Raw genomic sequence first — 16371 nt, 5'->3', positions numbered from 1 at the left:
GCTGCTGTGACATTTCGATTAGGGCGCGTCGGTTCCATAAAGGAGCCGCCCCTCCCACCTCGCACGGAAGGGGCTGTAATTGAAAGCCATTTCCGAGAGGAATGAGATTTAGCGGCAAGCTTTTCCCCTGCCAGCCATTTCATCCGTCTCTGGAAGACAAGAGGCTGTTTGATTCATTTCTAAGGAGCCGCATCTCAGATAAAAAATTTTTTCCTTTAAATGACTAGGTATTAGGGCACTGTGAAAGAAAGGCAGCACGTCAAACCTGAAGCTCTCGTACCAGGGAGACCCAATCTAAATAAATTGTGCCGTTGTCTGGAAAACCGATTTATGCCTTTAAATCCCAAATGTTATCTATTGAACAGAGCGAGCCATTATCTATCCACAACATGATTTGTCCTTTATTTTCTAGTGATAAATTTAAACAATTGTTAATGTTCTGCCTGAAGACTTTTGAAAAGTGACACTCAAGACCTCGATTGTGATTCTCAAAGTTAATGAAAAAAACCACTGTGGTTTATTGTCATCTGTGCCCCATAAAGTTTCCATTGCCATAATGTACCACTTTTGGAACATGTATTGTATAAAAATCTTGTTTTCCCTCAAAACTTGCCATAATCACGCTTGTATGTCAATGCAGTTGGGCCCTGTAGAGCCCTTATTGTAACTTTGATAGGGTTTCCAATATGTATCAGGTAATGTGTTGACTCATAACCCTCTCACTAGGAGTGTCTGCTGGTTTTTCTTAATTCTCCTTTCCACATCTACCATTTCCACCAGAAAAATGGCTTTGCTTGCATGATGCTGTCTGAGTTCTTCGAACTGGTGTAAGTATTATGAATTTCTTTTCATTTTCTCATTTTCTTTTATTTGTATATCACTTTTATTTGTGGTACACAATGCACTTTACAGAATGGTAATACAAAATAACATCAAGATAACACAACAGCGCTAAAATGTAAAAAATGTTTTAAATGAACTTGTAGAAACAGACATTTAAATCAAAGTCTGAGTAAGTATTGCAGTGAGCTAAGGGATTGGTTTTTAAGTGCAGATAATAAGTTTTGTCTTGAGTACTCATTTAAAAGCAGTCACTTTATTGGCCCCCCTAATTGGTCCAGGGAGTGAATGGTATTTTTGTGATTATTTTAATGATAACCTAAAACAAAAATATTTCTGTGTTATTTGACATTTAGCACTGTTCAATATATAAACATTTTTCACAGCTGAACAAAGCTTTACACTAATGGCAACACAAGGACAAAGCTAAGTCGACAAACCACTGAGACTTTTTAAAGAAGAAAAATAATAATAACACTAAGGAATACAAGAGGGTGCTTGGCCCCCTGATAACAAAAGCAGGCGTCTATTTGGCTTCTCTGACGATGGCTTCCCACCGCGTCCCCCGCCCCCCTATGCAGGCAGTTCCTGTTCGTGGTCACTTTCACCACTTTTCTCTTCAACTGCGTGGAGTACGACATCCTCTTCGCCAACCGGGCAGTGAACCACACGACACACAGCCAGAACCCGCTGGACAGGAACAAAGTCACCCTGCCCGACGCCATCCTGCCCGGGCAACAGTGCACTGAGAGGTAAGAGCACCCTACCTCCAGCTGGGATCTGTTTTTATTCATTTTATTTATCAGGTGCAATGTACAAACAATCATAAAATTGGGTGATTTGTTGTACCCAAATTAGCTAAAAACTATTTGGCATTGATTTACTCATTTTAGCATTCGCAAAACTAATAACACAACCAAGGATTGGTGCAAAAGAAATACCATGACCAATCATTGGTCATGTTATTGGTTTTGCGTGTGCCCAAATGTTTTGCATGTGCTAAAGGTCTTAGTAAATCTGGCCTTATATCTAAAAGATATGAAACCATATGGCATGCATCGTACTAAACTAGAATCTATCAATACCTTCACATTCCTAATATTTGGGTAAGTGCAATTCCATTACCCACCTAATTGTGTACCAATACCTACCTAATAGCCACATGCTAATGGTAGTGAGTCTAATGTAGCATAGAGGACAAAGAAAATAATTCCCTGATTTTTGAGTGTTTAAAGTGCTCTGTGCTTACAATGGCCACCATATATATACATACCCATTTTCGTAATTTTCATTTAAAGTGCTGTCTTCTCTACCATAGTTATTTTTTTGTTGTTGTAAAAAGTACATACTGCGTCCTTGAATAATACATTACCCGTATCTATAAAAGGCACTGAGAAATTATGAGTACAAGCTCTATACAAGCTCTAAATGAAGATTCTGTACATTTGTATCTGGTTTTATATGCACAGAGAGTGGGGTGAAAGAATTAGGCACAGTATGTCTTTACGAGAGGATTCAGTGTTGGAGCCCATTGAAAGGAGTCTGTTTGCGGCTGACCTCTTTTGAGAGCCCTCCGGGCTTAGAACACAAGGACACTGAGGGCAGCAATAGAGGCCCTGTTTTGAGGAGAACTCTGTGGAAAGACACCTTTCTTATTCTTTTTATGGGCATTATCAATTAGCATGCTTTGTGTGTTGTCGGAGCTTGAAATCAGAGAGGCTCTGTGGAAGAATCCCACTGGTATTTGACAGTGAAAGCTAGGGAAAGTTTGTTTTTTAATGTGCTATGCTCAGGCAAAACAGATGGCTTTTTGCAAGGCTGCGTTGCAAATGCTCGGTGTGTCCATGCCCTGTCACTTATGATGACTGAAAATGCCCTACAATTAAATGTATAGATTGGTTATGGTTATATACAATATGTAGATAGGAGGCACTGTGAAATGACTGGTGGTGTCTTGAAGAGTCACAGTGCTAGTAGGATATTGCCAGCAAGATTAATATGCAAATTCCAAAATGGAAAAAAAAGACATTGAAGTTTTACTGGTTACCAGCATCACAATCCCTTCTTGTAATCATTAGTGACCGTAGTCAATCAGAACCACTGTCCAAATTCACTAGGTAGCACCTCCTACAGCACAGTGTTCCCATCCAGGTGTCGGGGAAATTAGCATACATACCGGTGACTAAACCAGAAAATTCTTTTTCATAGAGGAAAAAGTCCTCTGCTGACTCACTTGCACCACTCCTAGGAGAGAACCTTAAGTGGCCTCCTCACCCTGACCTAGCCAAGCATGCAACATATTATTCTTTATCCAGCTTATTCAACTGAAAGTGGTACATGTGTGCTAAACATTTTCCCCACAACTATTTCTAAAACAAATATTAACAAAATGTAATGTCTATGGATAGAGCAGGTGCCTTCTGAAAATATGCATATGCATAGTTACTTTGTCTCTTGTGGGATACAGGCTGATATTGTGCAGACGAAAACCTGAACTTAGTCACAGTTTTTGTGGTGCACCTGAATAGTACTTTTATTTCTTTATGAAGGCCAAGAGTTCAATAGCCCTGCTCCATTTGCCTGTTCATATGTGTCCTATTATTCAGGTCTTGGTATTGTTTGGTTTTAATGTTTTTTTTTCTGTCAATCTGCTGTCATCACAAATGAATAGCTATAAATAGTACTATTTGCATCATTTTGACCCTGACTTCTCAGATCTTGCTCATATTTGACACCCATAATGTAACCTTACAGTCATGACAATTGGTATAATTTTGAGAAAAGAAAACATTCTCTACAAGAATAGAGATACAGCCACAATTCAGGGAGAAAAACTAGTCATTCATTACTAAGGCAGGGGCTCTATCTGTCTTATGGTGCTTCCTAAACCCAGACTAAAACCTCTCATACATTTTATTAGCCTGTGAAAAACAAGAAAGCTGTTAAGCTACACATTTCTCAAGAATCTGATAAAAATCAGTTAATCGAGGGGTGGCAGTGTAGTATAATGGGTAAGGAGCTGGTCTTGTAACCTAAAGCTCACAGGTTCAATTCCCAGGTATGACACTGCCATTAGACCCTTGAGCATGGTACTTAACCTGCATTGCTTCAGTATAGGCTATATCCAGCTGTATAAATAGATGTAAAAAGTTGTGCAAGTCATGCTGGATAAGAACATAGCCTGATGGCAATGAAGAATTTATTATGTGAAGAATTGGTCTGCCAAACACAGGCAATAGTTCCTACAGTAGCTTTGTGTGTCTAGAAGACAGGCGGATGATTTAAAAGAAGAAACTCATTTCACTGGTTCGCTCTGAGGTATGGGAGTAAAGAATTCAAGCCATTCTGTGTGTCTAGGAGGCAGTTCTGTGTTGTCAGTACAGTTGTCGCTGACTGAAAAGTGTAGTTGGTGGTCCTGTTTTGTTGTTGTTTTGCCAACAAGTCCTCTGATGCTGAAACCACATGTTAAAGTCCTTAGTTTGCGAATACGGGTTTTTAAAATAGAGTGTGTTGCTCAACGAGGGTCGGCCCGTGTACACCGCTCAAGTAAGCGTCAGCTCTGAACTCGATCCTCAAAATGCGTGTGTGCGTTTGGCCGTGTGCCAGGTGTGCTGGAATGCAGCCGACAGAGATCAGAGATCAGATCTGACTTGTGAACTTCTAACGGCGGTTAGAGGTGTCTTTCAGGAAGGCTGCGTGTGCTCAAGGGACCTACGGTGAAATGCAAAAGAATTTGGGACAGTGTCACAATGACTGTGTACAAAAAGGGTGCAATTCCTGCACGGAGTAGGCGATGTAAACATCCTCAAATTCAAACCGACTGTCTGCATTTAACCCCGTGTTCATTGACTCATTTCAAATCCTATGTGCTGGATTACACTAACCAAACAACAAAATTTCAGTCACTGTCCCAATACCTTTGCATTTCATTGTAATTAAGCCTTTGGCTTAGTCTTTCCATATACCGTTTGCATCTCTAGATTAAATAATAGTTTGCTGGGGGGGGGGGGGAGTATTGGGAAAATTCCACTAGGGAAGTGTTTAGCTGTATGGTATTATCATTTTTAGATGATAATATTGTGCATTTTATTTTCCATTGTAAAAGATGAGCTTTCTCGTAGGAAGCCTCCCCTCGGTCCAGTATAGAGATAGTGTAATTATTAACTCTGATAGCTGGTGGAGTGTAAAAGCCAGATACTGTAGGATATTCTCACCATGCATGCAGGGAAAATATAAGACCTTTTCGCAATAGTGACGTTCTAGTATTATTAATATTACAGAGGAAACAATAGCTAGAAATTGTACATCTTCCTGGAGCAGCGAGAGCTCTTATTGTCCATGCTCCAAGGCATACACACACGTTTTCACTTTATTGGATCTTCACATGCTGCTTCTTCTCAATTAAACTGTAGGTAATAATAAATGGCAATTTACAGCTTACTGTTTAAGCACAGTATTAATTAATATTAATTACAATATGCTGGTATTTGAATAAATAATTGTGTTTGTTTTTTTTCCACAAAACTGTGGGTCATGAGAGTAGTAGCTGAGATGGGCTGTTGGATACTGTACATGTGCAAAATGCGTTATGGATTTCTGTTCTAGTGTTATGACAAAAATATAACTATTGGCTGTTCACAAAAGGTACTGTTGCACTCTTATGAAGTTGACGTAGTTGTGGGAGTTTGAGCACCTCCAAAGAAATATACTGTCGCTAGATTTATTTTTTTAAATTTATTTGTTTTACGCATTTTCATAATGGGTTTATTCCCCATAAAATGATATAGGTGATACACACCGGTGCATCTTCATCCATTGGGAAATGGTGCATTAATATAATAAGTCATATTATTTAGCTGGCAGAGTGACGTCAGTGTTTTGAACAGCCTGCTAACCCCTTGGTCTTTGCCTTGTGGGTTTGGCAGGGTGGAAGGTTTGTGGCAGTTGAGACTGGTCGCAAGCAACACCGTGGCTGAAAGGAATCACTTGCACTGTAAACACTTGGGTTGCCACATTCCCTTCCTTAACAGCATGTCTTCAGTCAGCTGGCACCGAAGGGGGGGTGCCAAAGTAAGGGATAGCGGCAGTGTGCTAAGGCGAACGAAGGAACGGGGGGGCCAAGTTGCTGGCCACCGCGTGATCTGGAGTCCCAAACGAGACTTAAACTTATCACATTTAAAGAAAAGACTTGCTCTCTGTTTACCATTAAATGATCCTCTCTGGACTGGAACTAGAAACCCAGAAAAGGATCTGGGATAGAGGCAAGTCCTTGTCTCCAAGCATCATGGGATTTAAGAGTCTCCACCTTCCTGTCTGGAGTGAATGTCTTTCCAAATGTGACACTCAAACAGATCAGATTAGGTTGTGCGTCTACAGCAGGGCTGCCCAGCCCTGTTCCTGGAAATCTATTGTCGTGTGGGCTTTCACTCCAACCCTAACAAAGCACAACTCATTCAACAGCGTGAGATCTCATTGAGCTGCTAATAAGTAGATTCACGTGTGTCAAGTTAGGGTTGAAATGAAAACCTACAGGACGGTAGATTTCCAGGAACAGGGTTGGGTAGCCCTGGTCTGCAATAAACCATGTGGTGTGTGTTGGCTTATGGAGGGGAGCGAAAATACTAAGTGGTAAACGTGAAGCGTGGGTGAAATGGGCTGCGCAGAAATGTTTCCATGCCGCGGAGCTCCAACCTGTTTTTAATTTTCTGTGCATTTCAGTGTTTTGAAATTGGATAGCTGAGATGAGGGGGGGCTCCTGTGCTATGCAGGAGGGCTCATTGCGCAACTCCAGGCCGTGTGCTGTAAACACTCCGGTATCTGGAGAGTGGCCTTTTTTGGTCTGGGGTTCTCTCTGGCCGTTTTAGCGGTTAACTCTCCCCGCAACGGCTGTATAATCACTATCGCGGCCAACCGGATAGTTCAAAACGTCAGCTGTAGGAATTCAGAAAGCTGTTTCCGAGTGTTGTTGTGGAGTTTGCAGGTTGTTAAAAGTAGAAACAGTGCTTTTTCCCTATTGCCCTTAAATAAAATGTAATATCTCTTACATAGATAGGCCTATATTGTGGCCTTATGTATACGTGATAAGTGTACATTTGCATACATACATTTTGTAAATACATGTATGAATTACCTGATGTTTGACTGGGCCACTGGTCTAATTATTTCCAGTCTTATTGCCGTGGCAGCTGTCATGTTCTCGGAATAAATCTGAGGGTTCTGCAAGCGAGACTTCCTGACAGCTGAGCAATCTCCCAGAATGCCATGGGTCTGCTTTGCCTTGCCTGTCTGAGGCAGAGGTAGGACCCTAATGAGAAGGGAGCTTGTTACCAGCAGGAAAGGGCCCACAGCTTGTGCTCATCAACCACATTGTCAGTGCGCAGGCTTCTGGAAAGACGACCAAAGTCCCCAGTGCTCCTCAGCAACCCATCACTGCCTCTTTTTCCCCATGACAATCGGCGAACACACTGCCTCGTGACTATTGACACATTTCATTTTTTAAACCTTTAAAGTGTAAAGTTTTTTTCATGGTCACGGTTCTAGAACTCTATTGATTTCAGTTACCAGTAGTGATTGTTACATCAGCATTACAATGCTCTATTAAGAACATTCTAACAATATGTTTGTAATCTTACACCTGAGGGCTTAAAGAAAATTCCAGGAAGCTTTATTTTGCCTCTTTTTAGAAACACACTGCTCAATCATACCACCTGGGGCTGTATCTGTAATATATAATCATAGTTTACCACACAGCTATCATGTAACTGGTGCTTGAAACAACCCTTTTCTCTGCTGCCTTTAGAATGGATAGGGAATGTTGAAACACTGATCCACTGTTTTGGACACCGCAGCAGAAAAACTGTTTGGTTCTAAGGAGAAATGACTGTACTTCAGCCACAAAGGCAAAAAACATGGATTCCCTGGAGTCACCCCAAGCACAAACATTAATGCAGTGTGATCTCCAAACTCTAAACCCTTGGAATATTCACAGAGGACCTTTCTAACTAAATTAAATATCTTCCTTTCACCCTTGGTTTGAAAGACTATGATAAGATTGTAACATTAATAGAGCATAACATAAAACTAATTGCTTAATCATTATGTTTATGCATGCTCCCCTACAGTATGAAATTATTCAGCTGTCTGCCATTATTGCTGAGAATCAGTGTCTAGTACTGGCACCTTTTTCACACATAGAGCTCACAACTGAAGAGCGACTCACTTGTCAGCTCAAACTTGAGTTAACAGCTTTTTATAGTCACAGGAAAGCTGTTGACTTTTTACTGAAGTGCACGCAGGTGTTGTGTCTAAACTCTGTAATGTGTCATTTACAGATGGGTTCTGCACGGTCTGAGAATCCCAGTTAAAGCAGACAACATTCAAATAGTCTGTTGCAGAATTCATATTAGCAGTTAAAAAAACAAATAAAGCATATCTTATTGTTTCCTAGCCATCTGTTCAACCAAGATTGTAATCATTCTGTATATTCGATCGTCTGTTGTCCTATCATTTTTGCGTCCTCCCAGTAAACTTCATATTTTGTAGAGAAAATTCTGCTCTGTCAGACGTGATTACCATTAGGGGAGATACTGAGGAAGAGCACCTGAGCGCACCAGCGCACTCGGGCCATATGAGGCTTAACGTAGCGCGTCTGGAGTAGCACCTGGGGGGGGCGGGGGGGCACAGACACATAGTCTGAAGCTCTTGTTTCTTTTGCACAGGCCCCAGGAGGCCTGTGAGACTTTTAGGCCCCGATGAGGGGACGTGCTGACTTCTCCTTTCTCTTTAAATCACGCTACCCAGCGTGTACGCACAGCGAGCGTTTAGCACCTGTTTTAAAAGCCGTTCGGCGGCTCCGGCTCCCCCCGAGCGGGGCGGTGTGTGTTTGCGCTGCGAGGTCGGCGCGACCGCTGCTGTGTTCAGCTTTATCATTGTGGGGCAGTACTGCTCAAATATATAGTGTGATGCAATGTATATGTATATGTACCATATACATGCAATATGGTGATCTACGAACCCATCAGAAATAGAGATCTAACTATCACAAATAATTATATTGTGGTGTGTTCTGTCTGTCATACCTTCAAATTTATGAAAGACAGAATACACCAGAATTTCATAATTTGTGTCCATAAATCATATTCACTCTGTAGCTACTACATTACTATTCATTGTATTTGACACACAGCAACAAATGTGTCGTGCTGTGTATGTGCACATTTTACACTACACATTCACAACCATCTCAACTGCTGATGTACGTTACAGTATTATAAAAAATTGTTATTTTATTGTTCTTTTTTTAGCGATGGCAGCAGTCAGACGCCTCTCTGCATTAGCCCTCACCGTAATTGCTGTTATTATTTGGCCGCTCTCTCCTGCCGATGCCAGCGTTGGCGACAGCCGCAGAGAGAGAAAAAAGAGCCGTCTGCTTTAGCGGCTTCTCGTTTTGCCTCACTTCTCCTCCCTTGCGCTCCGTCTCCGTCTCCCAGGATCCAGGAGAACAGCTGGATCATCTTCCTCCTCATAATGGCCGCCACCTTCTGGGTTTACCGGCTCATCAAAGTCTTCTGCAACGTCCTCAGCTACTGGGAGATCCGCCAGTTTTACATCAAAGCCCTGAAGATACGGATGGTAAGACCGCTCGGCTTCCTCCGCCCTCTGGATAACGAGGCGGGTGGTGGGTGGAGCCGGGGCAGAGGTCCCAGCAGTAGGCTCCCACAGGCCTAAAGGCAGAGGTCAGAGCTCAGATGGGCGCTGCCAGCTGAGGAAGCAGCCACAGTTGCTAGCTCAAGGTTTTTGTCTATTGACTGTTACTGACATCCAGGCCCTGAGTAAAGACGAGTTGCACGACACTAATTAGCTGACACACAAACCCATCGTACAGGGATGACTCTATTCCCTGTTAGTGTTGGAAAGCTGCAGTCTGCAAGGCCCTAGTTACTCACAAGCTCTGGTCAAAGTCTCCGGAAGGCATGCGTTATCATGGAGATAATCAAAATGGCACATTGCAGGCCTACCAAGTGCCTCTGTGTTATAGGCGCTCGGTCCTACAGGTTGCCTGGTGTCATCAGTGAGAGTTGCTAGCGCTCCTGTAGCATGCCGTGCGGCTCTCATTGTGTATAACAGTATGGCTTGTGTGTAAGTTTATCAGAGCAGTGTACGTGTTTCAGCCACCGTGCTGCCTGCGTGGATGTGGCTGGCCTATGCTGGAGTGATGCGAGAGCATTATAAGGCTGGCCATTCCAGATGGGGAGATATCACCCTCTCTAATGAGAATAGCAGGGTCAGCTTACATATGTGAGAAGGGTACGCTGACATGTCTCAGTGTCTAATGTTTAATTATGTAGCATCATTGTGTGGTCTGTGATGACTCCTCCCCCATGATATACAACTGATGAAAGACTGAGAATGTCAAGGTTTCATCTAGCTGTTGTTTCAGGTTTTCCTATTCAGAGCAGCAAATAAAAGCTATCTTTACAATACACCAAAAGGCAGATTAGTTATTTATGCTGGATTTTTCTGCCCTCATGAAATTCACCCTGACAAGATATTACCAGATGGAATATGGAGTACTTTTTTATATCAAACATTGTAAACACAGGAAGGTGTTGTATTTGATAATACTACAGCCCACATAATAGCACGTATGATTCAGTATAAGTTTCAACGTGTGTGTGTGTGTGTGTGTGAGAGAGAGAGAGAGAGAGAGAGAGAGAGAGAGAGAGAGAGAGAGAGAGAGAGAGAGAGAGAGAGAGAGAGAGAGAGAGAGAGAGAGAGAGAGAGAGAGAGAGAGGGAGGCCAGAGGCCAGAGTGCTGAAAGTATTATCCAGTGCTGTACCTTTCGCCCCAGTACTGAACATGGAGCATTAGATTTATCTCTGTTTTTGCCTTGAGCTGACAGGGCAGGCTTGAACACAGCCCGGCCTGGTCCCTCAAGCCTGTGCTCACTCTCACCCCATGCGCCCCCTGCAGGACGAGCTGTGCAACTTCACATGGCAGGAGGTGCAGGGCCGCCTGATCAGCCTGCAGCGCGAGCAGCAGATGTGCATCCACAAGAAGGAGCTGACGGAGCTGGACATCTACCACCGCATCCTGCGCTTCAAGAACTACATGGTGGCCATGGTCAACAAGTCCCTGCTGCCCGTGCAGCTGCAGCTCCCCCTGCTGGGCGACGTGGTGTTCCTCACGCAGGGCCTCAAGTACAACTTTGAGCTCATCCTGTTCTGGGGGCCCGGCTCGCTCTTCCAGAACAAGTGGAACCTGCACCCCAAGTACAAGCGGGCGGGGAACCGGCTGGAGCTGGCCCAGCAGCTGAGCCGGGTCATCCTGCTGATGGGCGTGGCCAACCTGCTGCTCTGCCCCTTCATCCTGGTGTGGCAGGTGCTGTACGCCTTCTTCAGCTACACGGAGGTGATCCGGCGGGAGCCGGGCAGCCTGGGCGCGCGGCGCTGGTCGCTGTACGGCCGCCTGTACCTGCGCCACTTCAACGAGCTGGACCACGAGCTGCACGGGCGCCTGGGCCGCGGCTACAAGCCCGTCTCCAAGTACATGAACTCCTTCACCTCGCCGCTGCTGGCCGTGCTGGCCAAGAACGTGGCCTTCTTCTCCGGCTCGGTGCTGGCCGTCCTCATCGCCCTCACCGTGTACGACGAGGACGTGCTGACCGTGCAGCACATCCTGACCGCCATCACCGTGCTGGGCGTGGTCATCACCATCACCAGGTGAGGAGGTGGGGTGGGCGGGGAGGGTTACGCGTCAAACGTGTTCACACCGGTGAGGGGAAGCTAAGGTGATCCCAGCCCGGGGATTTTGAGGAGATCTTTTTCTCTGCTGGGCTCGTGTAATACTGTTCAGACAGCTCTGTGTCTGTTTTCCTTGTTTTATAAGTCATTTGCTGTTAGGACACTGCTTCCTCTGTCTCTATGCAAATACTTAAATACTAACATAATATACTCCAAGCACTGGGGTTTAAGGATGGAATGAATGGTCATCATGCATATGTGTGTGCGTGCGTGTTTGTGACCCAGGTCCTTCATCCCGGACGAGCACATGGTGTGGTGTCCTGAGCAGCTCCTGCAGTGTGTGCTGGCGCACATCCACTACATGCCCGACCACTGGAAGGGCAACGCCAACAAGAGCGAGACCCGGGACGAGATGGCGCAGCTCTTCCAGTACAAAGCGGTAAGAGAGACCCGTCCGGCCGGCGAGCCTCCCACCCAGCCGGAGGCACAAATAAAGACATCTGTCAGATAGCACAAGCTCATCAAGATCCTGTTACTCACCATGTCTATGTAAGAGTTATTATTAATGGGAGTTTCTAAAGCATGTTTAGTGTGTTTGGGTAGAGAACGTCTGTGCTGTGAGTTGTGGTGTGATGTTTGTGAACACTTGTGGGCCCTCAGGTCTTCATTCTGGAAGAGCTATTGAGTCCTATTGTCACGCCCTTCATCCTCATCTTCCTCCTGCGGAACAAGTCCCTGGAGATCATCGACTTCTTCAGGAACTTCACCGTGGAGGTGCTGGGCGTGGGCGACATATGCTCATTCGCCCAGATGGACATCCGTCGCCACGGCAACCCCCAGGTTCGTTTCTCTGCTAATCTGCCTGCATGAGTTGGCACTGTTTGCGTAAGAGACAAACACAGATGTAGCTGCTCTGCAGTGAAAATACAGCCACTTTTCGTTTTGAACTCACCCAGTTCTGTGCTACACTGTTCCGTATACTGGTGTTTCCCTGTGTCCATGTTGCAGAGAAGGGTTGTAAGAGAATTCGGGACTGCAGCACAAATGAAATCCTTGTCTCATTTCACATAAAGATATGAAAATACACAGATATAGGGCACTAGCCATCACAAAGAAACTCACTCATACAAGGCAAGCACTCAGGACACACTCACACACGCATGCACACACACACACACACACACACACACACACACACACACAGTGACGGCAGTGAAGTGTCATTGTGTAATTTTAGGGTCCCGCAACTACCATTGAAGCCAAGAAACAAACAACAGTAAAGACACAAATGTAATTTTGTCAGTAAATTGCAAAGTAGTTTGTGACTAATTTCCACAAAAAGCAGATACACACCCTTCTCCCGTGACAGTCTTTGCTTAACCCTTGAGAGTCGGGACGGCGGTAAGGCCACAGGCAGCGTCCCTAACGGACCTCATTTTAAAGCGAACCTCTCTCTCCCCCCCCGCCCCACTCAGTGGATGTCGGAGGGCCAGACGGAGGCGTCCGTCTACCAGCAGGCGGAGAACGGCAAGACGGAGCTGTCGCTCATGCACTTCACCATCAAGAACCCGCGCTGGCAGCCGCCGCAGGAGAGCTCCGTCTTCATCAGCCACCTGAAGGAGAAGGTGCAGCAGGACGCCGTGGGCGGCCCCTCCGCCCAGCTGCTGCTGTCCGAGGCCCCGCTGTGCACCTCCCTGCTGTCCAGCGAGTCCGCCACGGCCGGCGTGAGTGCAGCGCCGCGCAAACCACTCAGCTCTCCGCCAATCGCAGGACGCGGTGCTGACGTCAGGTGGAACAACGGCAGTGGCGATTGGTGCATACATTCTGGCTGTGCTGCCGGGGGATCTTGGAAGCACAAGCCAGAAATTATCCACCAATCGCTGTTGGCGTTGTTCTGTTGGCTGTTTACCAGCGTACTCCGTGATTGGTGGAGCTCCTCTCAGATTCCTGTGTGAATAACAGGATCACGCCGCCTGAAGCAGACACTTCAGGCTGGGACTCAAGCAGCACTTGCCATTAAATTTGACTTACAGTTGAACACAGACTCAGTGTGGCAAGTTCTCAAACTATTAAGACAAAAAAAGAATTCTTGCTTTTAATTGTTTGTCAAAGTTTAGGATGAACGTGGATTGAATTGCAGCCAGTCTTTGTAGTGTCACTTTTTTTGACAGAGTTTGACAGCCAAGTGTAGTGTTACTCACTCATGAGAGATGGTGAAATATCTGCCAGGATTGTAGGAGGGACATGATTAGGGGGTTTAAGCATTATGGTTTCAGGAACAATTAGCCGTCATTACAAGTGAAGCAGAAATTAAAATAGCTTCTCATTAAAAACAGAGAATGTCAGTTAATATACCTTTATTCATCTAGTACAGAGCCAGGCTGAGGACTTTAGTCAGTGTTTGAATTTGACTTTGCCTGTGGTTTTACCTGCGTTTGTGCGTGAGTGTGTTTCTCTACGTTTACCCTCTGTCTGTTCTTCACACACGCGCGTGCAGCCGGACAACCTCCTGGCGAGCGTGCTGGCTCACCCGGTGCTGACATCATCGGGCCTGCCGGGACGCGACCGTCGCTTCGTCCCGCCCAGCACGGCGGCGTCGGCGGCCGCCAGCGTCCTGGCCTCGCTGTCGGCCTCCCAGCTGCCCCCGCGACCCCGCCCCCACGGCCCGCTCCCGGCCAACCACTCCGAGAGCCCCATGTACTGCAGCGACCGCACCGCCGTGGACAGGTAACCGCGACGACGCAGCCGCCAAATACACCACTTTCGTATTTTTTTCGTAAAAAAACAAATGTAATTAAAAGCCACTGCACAGATGTGAAACACTCTGTCTGAACACTTAATTGATTGGCGGCTTAGTTGATTGACAGTCGTACAAACCAGTGACTGTTGTTTTGGGTCAGCATGTACGTGAGTGACTTGCGGATCCGCAGTCAAACGAGCTCCACCCTGCACTCGGAGTTTGCCTCTGCTGAGATGAGCCTCCACGCCATTTACATGCACGAGGTGAGTAAACCTGACGCGGTCAGGTGGTGTGGCAAACTCGAGAAGTGCACACAGCAAAGATCGAGGGAAAAAAAACGTGTGTCACTATTGGCCTGTGTATAGAAAGAAGAAATACCTCAATCATTAAGAGACTTTGTTTTGTTGCAAACCTGTGATTAGATTCTATATCTTAGAGTCTAGCTATGTATTGTTTTTACATATATTTTAGTATGTGCTTTGCAGATCCTCTAGGCCTTAGTGTAGCTGGACTGGGATTTGTTTCTGTAGCCCTCAGGAGAATCCCCAAAAGTTCACGTGTAAGTTGAATTGTAAATAAATAAACCGGGTCATTGTTGTAATGGTAATAAAAGTGGCAGCATTAGGACTAGGGGACTCTCAGAACTTGGGTTCATTCAGTAGACAAGGTGTCATAGAACATTTTGGAAAGGGGCTGATGGGAAGTGTAGTGTGGAGCACGTCGAGCACAAATCAAAACCTGGTCTGCGCCCAGTGGAAACGGCTGTGTCTCGGTCTCTCACAGGTCCACCAGCAGAGCTCCCAGCCCCAGCGTTCATCAGGGCAGTGGCAGGCCCCGGTGCCAATGAGAGACCTGAGCAGCCATGCAGGTCAGCGACTAGCAGGTCATGCACCCCCTGAAAATAACTAACATCTTACTAATGTTGGTCTAACTTGGCTTCACAGAGCAGCAACCCAGGTGGGACCATTTTACCACAATTGCTGATTGGATGCTTTTTCACCAATCATAGGGCTACGCTACTGTTCGCTGGGATTGGTTTCTTACAGTTCGTTTTTTAACAGTGCCAATAGCTTTGTAAAACCTAATAAAATAGTGTCTGTGTCTTTTTTATTAGCGCAACTCTATGGTATTGTGTACATTAAATGCTGTATTACATCCAGCTGTGCTGGACAGCATTAGCAAAAACTGAAAACCAGGAGCATGTTGATGAGACACAGGTGAGGTCACGATCAAGATTTCTTCAGGGCTCTTTTGGGTCTTGACTCCGCCCTCCTGCCCCGCCCACAGGTGCTCAGCTGCATCCCGTGCATACGGGAAGCATCTCTGTCCCCACCCCCCTGAGAGGCTGGACGGAAGAAGAAGAGGAGGAAGAGGAGGAAGAGGAGATCAACAGTGGGTCGCCACCACGTCAGAACGTGGGGAGCAGCGGTTGAAGTGCCTTAAACATCCTGGGGTACGTGCATGCTCCACGCTCCATGGGAAATCCGCATTCATTTGGGTTTCCCGCAGAATACAATACACAGGTAGTAAGTTCAGTCTTTTGGTGGATCTCATTTGCCCTTTGGTCAGGAAGTGAATAATGTTTGTGGGACTTCTTCCTCTCTGTCTTATGGATATTGGCCCTTCTGAGGCAGAGTGATCATAAAAGGTCTGTGAGTCTAACTAGCTGTTAGGGAGCAGTTTTACCTGCCGTGTTTCCCTGCGTGCAGTATCATTCTCCACCAATGCCCAGTGCAACAGCTTCTTAATACTCAGCCTGCTTTTGGTATTCAATTCTAATTAAAATTATAATTTGGAATTGCCAGCATTGTTTAAAACCTTTTCTTTTGAGACGTAGCCTTCCAGGTGGTGGGTCTGTAGAGAATTTGCATCTTTGCTTTCAGAAAGTACCATACCGCAGGGATATGAGTGTGCATGGGGGGCTTCATAACTGTACAGCTGTTTTCATTTCTTTCTATATCATTCTCAGCTTTGCTATAAATGCAACTGTGATTATCCATGTCTTTTTGTGGTGGTCATTTTTTTTAAATTAAATATTTTACATTTTCT

The 16371-nt window shown here is 45.4% G+C and overlaps 1 protein-coding gene across 2 annotated transcripts in view; it reads left to right on the top strand.

The window, feature by feature from the left end:
* Window positions 1-16371, top strand: part of atg9b (autophagy related 9B) — a 29858-nt gene that overhangs the window by 8440 nt on the left and 5047 nt on the right. Inside the window, exons 4-14 of one of the 2 annotated variants that reach the window (XM_035429629.1) lie at window positions 763-827; window positions 1422-1592; window positions 9330-9471; window positions 10813-11561; window positions 11868-12021; window positions 12243-12422; window positions 13058-13306; window positions 14080-14309; window positions 14483-14585; window positions 15106-15205; window positions 15610-15775. In XM_035429629.1, the coding sequence (XP_035285520.1) occupies window positions 763-827; window positions 1422-1592; window positions 9330-9471; window positions 10813-11561; window positions 11868-12021; window positions 12243-12422; window positions 13058-13306; window positions 14080-14309; window positions 14483-14585; window positions 15106-15205; window positions 15610-15755 (2289 nt within the window). In that variant the 3' untranslated portion in view covers window positions 15756-15775. The remainder of the gene's footprint in view (window positions 1-762; window positions 828-1421; window positions 1593-9329; window positions 9472-10812; window positions 11562-11867; window positions 12022-12242; window positions 12423-13057; window positions 13307-14079; window positions 14310-14482; window positions 14586-15105; window positions 15206-15609; window positions 15776-16371) is intronic. The other variant, XM_035429630.1, reaches the window with a different exon arrangement.

This window comes from Anguilla anguilla, chromosome 8 (genome assembly GCF_013347855.1).
Source record: "Anguilla anguilla isolate fAngAng1 chromosome 8, fAngAng1.pri, whole genome shotgun sequence".
Classification (NCBI taxonomy): domain Eukaryota; kingdom Metazoa; phylum Chordata; class Actinopteri; order Anguilliformes; family Anguillidae; genus Anguilla; species Anguilla anguilla.
This window is presented reverse-complemented; position numbering and strand designations above follow the sequence as displayed.